The sequence below is a fragment of the Neophocaena asiaeorientalis genome, unplaced genomic scaffold (genome assembly GCF_003031525.2).
Source record: "Neophocaena asiaeorientalis asiaeorientalis breed wild unplaced genomic scaffold, Neophocaena_asiaeorientalis_V1.1 scaffold190, whole genome shotgun sequence".
Classification (NCBI taxonomy): domain Eukaryota; kingdom Metazoa; phylum Chordata; class Mammalia; order Artiodactyla; family Phocoenidae; genus Neophocaena; species Neophocaena asiaeorientalis.
The window spans coordinates 7,617,700-7,632,119 of record NW_020175017.1 but is presented as its reverse complement, the minus strand read 5'-3'; the positions used below and the strand labels follow the sequence as shown (position 1 = coordinate 7,632,119).

The following is a 14,420-nucleotide window of genomic DNA, read 5'->3' as shown; positions in this document are numbered from 1 at the left end:
CTCAGTTTTTGTTGTAATTTCTTTTGTTTTATTGATCTGTTTTAGAGCGCATGATTTTTTTCCTTAATGGGAGCTTAAGGAAATTTGTCAAAAATATACATTTAAAATTTTATTATATTTCTGAAATATGTATTGTTATTTAAAATGAAAAGACATTTATATTTCAATATCTCAAAAACATCTAGCTGTAATTTATTGTATAAACTTTCATTTAAAAATCAAGTAATTGGGCTTCCCTGGTGGCACAGTGGTTAAGAATCCACCTGCCAATGCAGGGCACACGGGTTCAGTCCCTGGTCTGGGATCCCACATGCTGCGGAGCAACTAAGCCCGTGCGCCCCAACTACTAAGCCTGTGCTCTAGAGCCCACGAGCCACAACCACTGAAGCCCGTGTGCCTAGAGCCCATGCTCTGCAACAGGAGAGGCCACCACAATGAGAAGCCTGCGCACTGCAAGGAAGAGTAGCCCCGGCTCACCGCGACAATGTGCAGCAATGAAGACCAAAAATAAATAAAAAATTTTTTAAAATGAATAAAATCTATCTTTAAAAAATATAAAAGTCAAGTAATCTATCAGTACCTATATGAAGTGATTTCCTCCAACGTTTAGAATTAATATACACCTTTGTGAAAGATGACTACATGTTCTTCAGATTAGCAAAGGCTGAGTGTCTCTATTATATATTTAAATAGCATGGGAAAATAACTTCTATATAGCTTCTAAATTCAAGCTTCTAAGTCAAGAAAAATTTGTTTGATCTGTCTGATTTAATATTTTTACTCTGATAGTTCCAGAAGTGGTTTTCCTGATAGAAGTTGCTCACATCTGCTGTGTGTAAATAAAGTGTTCATGTTTACTGTTTTCATCTGAAATTATCTCTCTTCATCTTAGAATTTTCTCCAATGTGCTATTTATTAACATCTCAGCAAGATTAACTATTAAGAGCTTCATGAAACAGGCCTAAAAATCCAATCCAATCAATTAACCAACCAACCAACCAAACATAAAAACCCAATTAGGCAATTCCTTGCTGTTGGGTAGAGCTGTTTCATATTGACTGTAATCTTTACACATAACAGAATTAATCACTGCACAAAATAACATACCTTATTTCATTTACTAGGTGCATCCAAATTCATTATCTCATTTATTCTTCACAACAATTCCGAGATGGGTATTAGCATCTTTTTTACAGATGAAGAAAGTTAGGTTTAGAGATTCTGGGACTTGACTAGGATCACAAGGTGGACCTCGGGTGCCATGGACTTATATACACTACCAAACGTAAAATAGATAGCTAGTGGGAAGCAGCCGCATAGTACAGGGAGATCAGCTCGATGCTTTGTGACCACCTAGAGGGGTGGGATAGGGAGGGTGGGAGGGAGGGAGACGCAAGAGGGAAGAGATATGGGAACATATGTATAACTGATTCACTTTGTTATAAAGCAGAAACTAACACACCACTGTAAAGCAATTATACTCCAGTAAAGATGTTAAAAAAAAATCAATGTTTCTAACTGCAAATCCAGCTATTATACCTCTAGTGTAACGTGCAAATCTGAACTAGTCCTTAAGAGTATGAATTTAGGCGCAGGTAAAAGAAATTAAGCTATATCCTCACTTTTAACTGGTATACTTGAACTACTTGGTAAGGTGTGCATTTTACATGTTGTTTGTATATCAGGCCTGAAATAGTTTGTGTGAGTTCAATAAATTGAGTTCCTGTTGACACAAGAGGCAAATAAGAGTTTTGTATTACAATCTAATCTCGCTCTCATCACTTTCCCAAAAGATTTAAGGCATTCTTTCAACTGTGTCTTAAATGAAATGATGGAGAACACTAACCTCAGGATAAACATCAAGATCAGGGGAACTGTAAAGAGGCATAGGTCAGAAAGAAGTCAATCTCAGTAGAGTTGACAATGCGGACAAAATTAGTTTACAGATAATAATCTGTATATTCCTTATAAGATTAGCTACCTTTCTAGAGATATTCAGGATATAATAAACTGAATCCTTACATTTCATGACAATGACCACGTCAAATCTGAGTTTTCAACTCAAAGTGAAGATGTAACCGCTACAAATAAGAAATGCTATATAAATGACATTAAGCTTAAGCAATGTAACATGCCATGATCCACCTATAATTCCATTCCACAGTATCAGAATACGTGAGAAATTACATAGAAATCAGATTGCTTAAGTCAATTTTCATTAAAAGAAGAAAACGTATGTGGTAGACTTATGATAAATGCATTTCATGTGGAATAGGACACAGGATATTTTTAAAAGCCTTCCCTGTAAAGCTTAACATCTACGGTTTATTATGTAAAAGAAAAATAATTGAAGTGTTTTGAATAATGTAGACAGTATATGGAAACACAAATCCATTTTAGAAAGGAATATCAGAAAACAATTTAAATTTTAAAACTGTGCATATTTCGCCCCAGGCAGTGTTCTAAGTTTACACATATTGACTCATTCAGTTCTCATAACACTACAGGCTAGATATTATTATCATTCTCATTTTATGGATAAGGAAATTGAGGCTCAGAGAGGTTAAATAACTTGTCCAAGGATGTATAGCTAATGAAGTGGTGACCAGCATTTGAGTCCAGGTAATCTGGCTCCAGAAGCCATGTCCTCTCATACTTCCATGTCTCTGTTTATGTCGTTCCTCTGCTTGGAATGCTCTTAATCTCATCTACCTGATTAATTCATTCATCCTTCAAGATTGGTTCAATCCTTACATTTCTCAGAAGTGTTTCCTGATACCACCACTCCTTACAGCTGACTGAGAGGTATCTGAAGTATTGTTATAATAATTCCAGAACATCCTGTGCATAACTCTATTACAGCACAGATACTGAAAACAATATATTTCCTCAACTAGATTGAGTACTTTGAAATGACTGTTACGGTTATCTCTGCACATCCAGATTAGCAGAACGCCTAGTACATAATGGGGCTCTAATTAATTAACCAAAAGACAAGTACTGATTAAAAGCGTATAAAAGAAAATACATCATTCAAATATCATAACTGCTTAAACACTGGGGAGGAACTCCATCCTCTATATATCAATAAACAAAAACTCAAAGGTCTTAACAACACATAAGAAGTAGTTACCTTGGAAAGTAGACGTAGAGTAGAAACCATACTGCTAAAAAGGATACAAGTTTTGATATAATGGAATCAGCGATTTCAGAGCACGGCTTGCATTTATAGCGGTTGCTCGAACCATAATGGGTAGGACCTTTCCATTCACAATAGCACCATCAAAAAGTGGACCAAAGAAGGGAACCTGATTGAGAAATGAGAACATAATTTTATACTCAAACTGGAGAAAGGTTGTAGATAAGAAACAGTTTGCATACAAAAGTCTTTCTGCTTCCTGTTTAGTTCTTCCTTCAGTAGAAATGCTATTCAAATTCAGTTCTTTTCCATGATGGGTCATCCATACTAGGACAATAAACAAACAAAAAATGCCAGTGGTCTACAGGGTTTCCATTCAAAAGAATTATATGCTTCATATAACTGACTAAATAATTTACACTACCTGCAAATTTTCAAATTTTTGTAGCCGCAATTGTATACAAAAATCCAACACTTGGAAATAATTTACTTTTCTCCCATTGAGTAAACACAGGAAGGACACACATTCTTACAGGCAGCAAGTTAGTTTTTTATTATTTTCATGTGATGCCAGCTTTACTACCAAACCTAAAACACTTTTATTATTATTTTACTACAGAATCTAAAACACTATTTTTTATTTTATTATATGGTTTATTAGAAAAAAATCTGTCATTTTTATCAGATGACTGACAGTTTCAAAAGTATTCTGTTTGAATATGGCTGGTACAAATGGCAGCTGAAGGCAAAGACACGAGCTGTGGATAATACAGTAAATATTTTAGGCTTTGTGGCCACATATTGTCTCTGCTGTATATTCTTTGATTTTTTTAAAAGAGAAAAACTCATTAAAAATGTAACAAACATTCTTAGCTTGTGGGGTGTACAAAAACAACAGTAAATGGGAACTTCCACTCTGGTACTACCTAGCCTTCTTCCATGCAAATACAGTTTCTTTCTATTTTTCCTATTTTAGCGCCTTCTGAAGTAGACTTAGACAATTCACATAGCTATACCAGAGTCTGTGTCTCATCTCCCCCTCCATTTCCACGTTTTGATGCCTAGTCTAATTCTTCTGAAAGAGGGAAAGAAACTCACAAAGCCACATAGAACTCAAAATATATTAGTAAAATGTAAGATAAGGAGTTCTTACCTCTGGTTTTTTCATTATCTGGATACTGAACATGTGATTTTTCATTGGGTATATTACAATAAGGACATCACCAAATTCGGTAGGAATAATTCCTCTCCTGTAGTCTCTAGTATGCTCTGACCAAACGATGTGTACTTCATCATTTCCTAAATGTCTCAACTGGAAAACCAAGAAAATAGTTCATAGTGCTCGAGAAAAGCCCTGTGAATACAGTCATACAGCTACTGACAACATACTATAAAAAGATTAAAGGGTAAAGAAATTTTAAAAATATTTTTTAAACTTCATTTGATAATTTTTCATAACATGCAAAACACAAGCACTCAAAAGACATTAGGAGACACTGCAGAAGACCAGATAATTTTCAACTGTCTATACAGTCAATGGCAAACAGAGAAATTAGATAAAAAAGATTCACATACAGACCAAACGCTCTTCTTAACCAGCAACTGAACCAATTTTCCACTACCAAACCTTTTAAAAATTGTTTAAAAGAGTGTTTTAAAAAGTGACGGATTTAAGACTATTCTTTTTTTCTGACCACTCTCTGGAACTGTTAATGAGCAGTGAAAGGGTCTAAAGGAGGCAACAGAAAGAGAAGGAAAAGAAGTAAATCATAAATATCTACTGAGTAAGAGAAAGTTGGTTATATTTGCTTTAACAAATTTATTTCCAGCTTTTCTTTGACTATGAAACTTTGCCTACGAAATTCTTTCAAGTAATTCTTTCAAGAAATTCTCTTTGTGAGATTTGTTAGACTCTCTAAAGATTTTATTTTAATACTTATAGTGCTTACGAAGGTGTTTTTGGCATTTAGAGAACTAACATTATGATGATTAAAATTATAAAAAGCAAAGTATACAAAAGTTGGATTTCTATTAAGTTATTAGAAAAATTAACTTAATGTCCATCAGTATTGAGTTTTCTTCATGTAGATTATTGTTTAAACATGTATTTTAATATATCAACACAATTTGGTTATTTTAGTACATTTATTGATTCTGGCACTGCAAACATTTGAGCCCATTTTTGGTGCATATCTCACACAGGCTTTTCTATTACTTTCAGATAACGTGACATATTGTAGGCAGAAAAGTGTGGAAGAGAAAATTAGGATAAGTGTCATCAATATTCTTAGTAGGGGCTAACATACAGGCAATTTCTGTTTTTGAAATATTGGACTTATTTTGACTTAATGACCACAAGGCAGGAAAACAATTAAATGTGTCATTTAAACAAACAAAGGAATTAACCTTCCAATTAATGAAAGGTTTTCTTCTGTCACCCTGTAACCCTGGAGTTCTTAATCTGGGTTCAAGGGATCTATGAATTTTTGCAAATTTTATTTGTGTATTTTTCTGAGAAGAAAGTCTATCATATAGGACTATGTATTACAAAAAAAGCCAAGAACCAGTGTTCTAATGGTTCTTAAAAGTCCCCAACACCAATCTATCTAGAAAATCCTAGGTACTATGAATGTCATTAAGTATTTGAAAACACGAGGTAAATCCCTGAACTTTAAAATTTATATTCCTAAGTAAGAAATGCCCTCTCTTCTTTGACAGATTATAAGATAGTGGCAGCTATTACTCTAGAGACAGTGCCCAGCTAAGTCTATAGACCAGCATCTATTATTTTAGAAATATAAAGATTTTTATTTTCTTTTAAGGAGGACTTTTTTTTAGGTCTAAGTGGATTAAATAATTCTTTTTGGAAACCATAAATGTGCTTATTGCTCTAAATACATGATGATAGACCTCAAACATCAAAACAATGTTTATTTTAAGTTTTAATTATCATTACTTACAACACACACACACACCCTGAATGACATAAATGCAAGACTTGGACTTTGTGACATTTTTAAAAACCAAAAAAGATTACACAACTCAGAAAAGCCATGGCTCTATAATTTCATTTTTTAATCAAAATACTTTAAAAATATCCTTCCTATACAGCCATCCCCATGTGTCAGCTTCCCTAATAGGTTTATGTTAACTGAATACAAAAGAAATGTGAAATAAATTTAACCAGGAGGGATGATCCAATCTAATTTTGATACATTAATGTCATATGCTGTACATGTTACAACAGCAGCCAGATCTAATACTAAGCTCCAGGCTATACTGAGATTTCCAAATGGCAGATTGTTCTAAGTGATATCAAGTATAATTGAAGTAATAAACGATAGTAAAAGCTGAGCACACTGTCAGGAAGAATTTAAGTATTTACTTTTTAAAATTAAATGAGTTAGGTTAGGAAAGACAAGACAACTGAAATAATGCAGGTCTCAATTTACAGAAAATTCCTTTTATTTATCTGCTACATTAACCCTTGAACTCTTGCCAAACCTATCTATAATTTCTAGTGCCCACTTATCTAAAGAAATGAGAGAAAAGGGCAACTGTAGTTTTATTTTATAATGAAAGCTTGTCTTCAAATATCTACCACAGAGTATTAAAAGTCTCTTATGGAAGTTTAACAGAAAAGAATAATATATTTTTTCCAGGATGTTGTAATGCAGATATTTGTGGCATAGAACTATGCATATAAGCAAAGTCATTTAAAACATGTTCAATCATTTTAAGGAAAAAGCTTCAAGAACATCCCTTATCATTTTTATCCAAATGCTTAAAAAAGCAATTATTTTATGCTGTTATGTTGAGGCATGTTTTTATATCTTTATGTCTTTAAACCCTGCTATAAAATAATTAAACAAATTGAGAAATTGCTAATCATTGCCATGTATCTTAGAATTTTTGAAGACTACTGAAAATATGAATTTTGAGTGGTTAACAGTTAACAGAAACTTCAGAAGTGTGTTTGACATTTATTTGACATAAATACTTTATATAGTATTTGATGTTTTAAATTATTTTATCTATTCCTTATATTTTACAGATTTAAAGGGTTGTGTCTTATGTATACTCAGCAGGGTTTTTCCATACTCTGAAAACTCTCAAAGGAGTTCCTACCTGCATGTTTTTGTACCCAAATGCGAATCACTTCTGAAATAGACTATAAGAATTCTGTACATGGGATAGGTCTGTTAAAATGACTGGCAACCAAAGTACTCTTCCAAATTCACTGTGACTGCTGTTGAAGTCATTTTGGAATTCGAGGTATATAACATAAGCTGCAGATTATCATTATCAATTTATGAAGATAAAATAGTTAAATGAAATTCAACACATATAAAATTGAAGTCCTCAGTACATTATAGAATATTAGCACTGGAAGAGACATTAAAGCTCTAACTTCCCACACAATACAGGAACTCCCAGTGCAATATCCCTGACAAGTAATCCTGCCTCTGCTTGAATATTTCTAGGGTTAGGAAGCTTACAGATTCACAAATTAGCCCATTCATTTTAAAGAGCTAAAATCGTTAGACCCTACTTTACAGTAAGCCAAAATCTGCCTTCCCTAAGCTAGTTCTTCCAAAATAAGACTAATACCAAATAAACCCAAGCTATATTTCATATATTATCTTTTCAAATATTTGAAGATTCGTCTAATATATAACTCAACTTTTCTAGGTTAAAAGTGTTCCTCTTTTTATACTTTACAAACGTATTCATTATCCTGGATTATTACCTCAGTTTATTGATGTTTCTATTAAATTGTGGTATCTGAAATAGAATATAATATCAATATATTCTATAATACAACCAGCCCACAGTAGGACTACTTCCTTTGTTCTGTTCACTCAGTTATTTTCTGCATTTTTACAACACTGGCTCAAATGGAAGCTGTAGTCAATTCAAACCCTTAAGACTTTTTCTTACGAAGTTCTTTTAAGCGGGTACAACTGACTACTAGAACTAGAGAGGATTTCTATGTATTCTTAATAAACTTTAACTTACCAGGTTCCGATTATCTTAAAGCCTATCAAGGCCTTTTGTTAGCATGATTCTTCTATTCAGTATGTTGGCTCTCCCTTTTCCAGATTTGGATAACCTTAAATTCAAATTCTTGTGTCTTTATTTAGATTTTGGATAAAAATGTCAAATGGGACAGGTTTGGCTAAGAGCCTTACAGTAAGTCATTACAGATGTCCTTCCTGGTTAAATGAATATCCAACATTTGTTAAATACTTACTATTTCTGAGTGCTTTGTGATAATTTAATTTTCAAAACAATGCTACAAGATAAGAATAATTATTGACCTTATTTTTACAGGTGAGGAACTGAACCTTTGTAACTTGCCTAAGGTCACGTAACTAATAAGTGGCAGAGCCAAGATTGAAACCCAAGTAGGCTAGCTTTAGAAACCATACTTTAACTACCTCCCTCTATTGCCTCTCATTATATAATTAATTTCTCTAGATATAATTACAGAACCAGTCACTAACATACTTATTGAACTATTATTAAGACCGCATTTCTTCAACTTGTCTACAACAAACGACTTAGTTAAATGCTTTATACTGTCTATGGCCTTCCCTGATGTAGTAATCCTATTAAAACAAATTAAGTTACTTTGATGTGATTTGTTATGGTGAACTCATGGTAGCTCCTAGTGATCACTACTTCATTACCTAAGTGCTCACAAACCATCTGTTTAATAATCCTATTTTGCCAGGCATTGACATGGAGCTCATGAATGTTAGTAATTTTTGTGGTTGGTGGCCTGTTCCATGTCCTTTTATGAAAATCAGATGTTTGCCTATCTATGGCAGTGTTCTCATTTTCCATAATTATCAGTAGAGATTCCAGAGTCAATTCTAGATTTCCTCAGTGAAATATCATTCATTTGGAGTTAGAGACTAGAATTCATGTAATATAACTATATCATCTGTTTTACAAAATCAACTTACCCCCTTGACGTCCTCATTTCTGTTAAAAACACCTAATAACTTAATTATAATTACTCAGAGTCAAAACCTGAAAGTCTTCAATTTCTGATTTCCTTATAGTATCTCTAACAAGCTCTTCATTAAAAAAAAAAGTATTATGTTCTCTTTTTGTACTTTCCTTCCTATTTCCTCTACTGTTGCTCTAGATCAGATGCTAGTCATCCTACACAGCTGGACTAGTTCACGAGTTCTTAAAAGGCCTTCTCTCCTCCTTCCCTCTCTCCTTCCTATCTACCTCTTTCAAACAGCAAATATTGAGAGCTGACTAAATGCACTGCACTAGCTATTAAAGATACAACGGTGAGGAAAAACAGACATATTTTCTTCTCTCACATAGCTTTAAGTCCAGTGGAGAGAGAGTAAAATAAACTAAGCAATTAATGAATAATTAACAGTAGAGATAATGCTCTAAATATACCTCTCTGAATGCAAATAACAAAGACAACTGATCTATAATGGCACTTGAAGAATGCATAGAAGTTAGTTAGGTTAGGGCAGTTACTTCACGAGATAGTGGTATACATGTAGAAACTGAAACTGAGTTGATACTCAGTGCCCCAAGCCCTCATTCTTTGCCCCTCACCTTCCAGACACTCATGTAGCAAAACATAAACTATCATATACTCCTCAATCATGTGCAAAAACATACTCTCATACATTTTCACAATTCACTTGCTGTCTGGATCGTTCATTCTTAGTAATTGGGAAAAGCTTCTTGAAGCAATAGGCATGGCATCTAGTACAGAATACTTTAGCAGAGTGGGCACTCAATAAATATGCTATTAAAAAGATAATGTCACAGTACTTACCTAGCAAATTGTTTCTTATCATTACATAGTGCACAGCATAAAAATACAATTATCTGCAATTACGGCTTTATTTAAATATGCCACTTTGATGGTGATACGTGCTATACAAATATAAAATAGGGTAATGTGATAGTGTTACTGGATAGAGAGGGCTTCTTTAGCTAGGATGGTCTGGAAAGGCCTCTCTGAGGAACTGTCATGTGAGTCTGAGAATAGAACAATGAGGATGAAAAAACCTGATAATGTGACGAAAGAGCATTTCAAATGGAAAAAAAAGGTTAAGTGCACAGCCCCTGAGATGGGAATGAGCTTGACATGATGGCAGGTTAGAATGACAGCCAGTGAGGCCAGATTGTGGTAAGTGAAAAGGAAAGTGACAGAAGATGAGATCAGGGAGGTAGGCAGGCAAGTGGCCAAATCCTGTAGGGCACTGAAGGCCACAGTAAGGAATTAGAATTTTATTCTATATGCAATGAGAAGCCACTGCTATACCATCCAAATTAAACCATTCACAGTGCTGAGACAAATCTGCTCTGAACCATTTATACTTCCTTGTTTCTTTATCTTCATTTCTTGTCATCAGGAGTATATTTATAGAAATCGGGGTTAAAGGTAGAGTCTATTATATTAAAACAGAATTATTTTATGTAATGTGGCTAGATTTAGGACTACAACCATGTGTATAATTCCATAGCATTTTTACATTAACTACACTTCTACTAAAACAATGAAAAAATTTTTCTTATTATTCCTTAAGTTTGTTTTTCAATTCCTTTTCCAGACTATATTAGCATATAGTTCTTTGGAAAGTGAAGTATACTTTAACTGTATTTCTAGATAAAATAAAGAAAAATGGATTTAAAGTTATAATCAGACTAAGCGGTTCGATAGAGCTCATTTATTTGCGAAACTATTGTAACCAAATTTCAAAACAAAAAACGAACTGCTGTCCAGTACACTAACAATATTTCAGAGGGAACTGACTTAAATAAAGTGCTTCTTTCCCCTCTTTTGGGGGGTCCAGGAAATGAAAGATAGGCTAGAGAGTCCAACTAAAAGTAGGTTACAATTATCTCAACTTGATCTTCATCAAACTCCTAAAAGGATGATTCAGCTACCTATGAAGCAGAGTATCAGCAAGTGGCTACAACAAGGAGACAGGAAATGAGACAAGCTCCTGTGAACACTTTATACCAATGCTTGCAGCACTTTTGATTTTTAGGGGTGAATAAACTCAGTAAAGTGGAAATTATTTTTAACCATTTTCTGTCAATCTTCCTCAGATAGAGAGAATTTATAGAACAGATGGCTTGGACTGGAGTTATATCAGGATTTTTAATATGGTGGCGTAGTATTTCTAAGAGAGACTACTTTGTTAGACTGAAAATTTGGTTAATTTGTTAAAAAAAAGTATAGTCTATGTTGTAAAAATTCTGTCGCTACCATTTTGATCCTTGAAAGAGCCTTTCTTCACAAGAAATAAAATGCTAACACTTAAAGGGGTTCAAAGATATTTACCTCTCATTCTGAGAAAATAAAATGCTTAAAAATAATTTACAAAATCACCACATATTTTAAACACAAAGTGAAAACTAAAATTAGTTTCTATAAAACAGATATAAATGATTTTCTCCTATCAAGTTTAAAACAAAGAACCAGAGTCATACATAATTCTACCTTGCCAGAGGCACGGCTATTTCTTTAAACTGACTGTTGACTATCTAATTTAATTAGAGGTATTAAACTCCACGCTGAGGTCAACAAGCCTTACTTCCTTCAATATTACACTTCAACCAGTGCTCATTAATGTGTCTACTGAATGGATTAACACACCTAAAGATATATGTACAAAGCAAAGGGGGACAACCTAATGATATCCAATTGTTCATTTGTAACAGGACACATGTTCTAGGCCTCAACTTATTACTACTAATGTGGAATTTATTAAATTCAGGAGAAAAAATACCAATACAGAAAGTGATTTTTTTATTAAGGAAAACTGGTATAAGACAACTGGTTTCTATGATTAAGTTTAAGGATTTAACCTTTTATTGAAAAGAAATTGATACTGTAATAGAACTAAAATATAAGACTGTTACTTAGAAAAATCTTACATACTAGGACTCTGAAGAGCAGTAAGGGCAAGAATCACAGAGAATAGGGAAAAGGAAAACTCAGTATATGGAGAAATAAATGTTACTTTTTAAAAAATTTCTATGAAAAGAAGGTTTAGAATAATTTATGCTGAATTATGAGACTGGGTAAATTTTTCCTTTCTACTGAATTAAGTGAAATATTGCTTCAATTTAGCCCCAACCTTGATAAGAGTAGATTTTACTTAAATTACTACTTGAGAATATAAGAGAACTATACCTTCCAAAATGATACCACTTTATTACATATTGTTTACAATTTTGACAGGTTTTATTTTTATCTGGTAGGTATTATACATGTGAAAGAAGTTATGTTTTGAAATTTTCTCACTACAACAAACAAATAAACCCTTTAAATTGCTCTATTTAAGTAAAAAAAAGCCTATCTAGCCAGGGTAATTTTCTTCAATAAAACAGGTATAGTTACTTTGACAACTAATATAATAGCATGCTTGCATTATAAATTTTAAAAAAATTATAAACATATGCTTGCATTTTTAAAAGTTACATTATTTCTGGCATCTTGATACTAAACAATTGGAATACTACGCCATGTAATTGCCTGCAGTCTTTCTCTAATAATTTGAAAAAAACCCAAAACACTAAATAATTGGAAAAAAATACTTGTACTATTCCACTTGGTAAATTGCTAAATAATTTTACATTTAGAATTAATTAGCTTAAAGGGGGAAAAAACCACAAAATTTTCTTCTAGGGTGTTATGTCAGCAAAATGGTGGACCAAGCAAGCTCTTGTTTCTCCACAGAGACATTGAAAAATCATGACATATATACAGAAAACCCTGATCCCACAACAAAACCTGTTAGAACTAATATATGAATTCAGCAAAGTTGCACAATACAAAATTAACACACAAAAATCAGCTGCATTTTAAACAATGAACAATTCAAAAAGGAAATTATAAAAACAATTCCATTTATAATTGCATCAGAAAGAATAAAATTCTAAGGCATAAATTTAAGGAGGAGAAAGGCATATATGTTGAAAACTACAAAATATTGCTGAAAGAAATGAAAGACTACATAAATAAATGGAAAGCTATCCCATGTTCATGGATTGGAAGGTTTAATATTATTAAAATGACAAAACTACTCAAAGTGATCCAAAGATTCAATGCAATCCTATCAAAATCTCAACACAGTTTTTCATAGAAACAGAAAAACTCATCTTAAATTTCATATGGAATCTCAAGAGACTCTGAATAGTAAAAGCAATCTTGTAAAAGAAGAATGAAGTTGTAGAACTCACATTACTTAATTTCAAAACTTACTACAAAGCTACAGTAATTAAAGCATTTAATTAAAGCAAAAGGACATTCAGACCAATGGAAAAGAACAGGGAGTCCAGAAATAAAGCTTTGCATAGATGACCAATTGATTTTTGACAAGGATGCCAAGATCATTCAATAAAGGAATGTGTAGTCTTTTAAACAAATGGTGGTGGGACAAATGGATAGCCACGTGCAAAAGAATGAAGTCAGACTTTTATCTCATACTATACACAAAGAATAACTAAAAATGGATCCAAAACCTAAATGTAAAAGCTAAAACTATAATACTCTTAGAAGAAAACATACGGGAAAATATTCACAACATTGGATTTAGCAATGATTTCTTGAACTGATACCAGAAGCAGAAGCAACAAAAGAAAACATAGATAAATTGAGCTCCATCAAAATAAAAACTTCTGTGCCTCAAAGGACACTATCAAGAGTGAAAAGACAACCCCCAAAATGGGAGAAAAATATTTGCTAGTCATATATCTGATAAGAGATTAACATCTAGAATATATAAAGAACTCCAACACCACAACAAGAAAATTACAAACAATCTAATTTAAAAAAATGGGTAAAAGAGCTGAATAGACATTCCTCCAAAGAAGATATACAAATGGCCAATAAGCACAGGAAAAGATGCACATCATTAGTCATTAGGGAAGTGCAAGTCAAAAACCACAAAGCATAATACTTTGTGCCTATTAGGACAGCTAATAACAAGTGTTGGCAAGGATGTGGAAAAACTGGAACTCTTGTGCATTGCTGGGAGAAATGTCAAATGGCACAGTCACTGTGGAAAACAGTTTGACAGTTCCTTTAGAAAGCTAAACATATAATTTCCATATTACCCAGCAATTCAACTCATAGGTCTATACCTAAAAGAACTGAAGACAGGGATTCAAACAAATACCTGCAGGACAGTGTTCATTGCAGCATTATTCACAACAGCTAAAAAGTGGAAACAACCCAGTGTCTATTGATAGATAAATGGATAAACAAAATGTATATATG

General features: G+C 33.1%; 1 protein-coding gene across 8 annotated transcripts in view; it reads right to left on the bottom strand.

Moving 5' to 3' along the window:
• The window catches only part of RALGAPA1 (Ral GTPase activating protein catalytic subunit alpha 1), a 219,420-nt gene that overhangs the window by 23,817 nt on the left and 181,183 nt on the right, over positions 1-14,420 (bottom strand). For all 8 annotated transcript variants that reach the window (XR_003005576.1, XM_024762042.1, XM_024762043.1 and 5 more), the window contains 2 exons: positions 4,293-4,451; positions 3,181-3,308 (listed from right to left, as the gene is read on the bottom strand). Coding sequence is in view for 7 of the 8 variants with exons in the window: in XM_024762042.1 (XP_024617810.1) it covers positions 3,181-3,308; positions 4,293-4,451 (287 nt within the window). In the remaining variant the exon portion in view is untranslated. The remainder of the gene's footprint in view (positions 1-3,180; positions 3,309-4,292; positions 4,452-14,420) is intronic.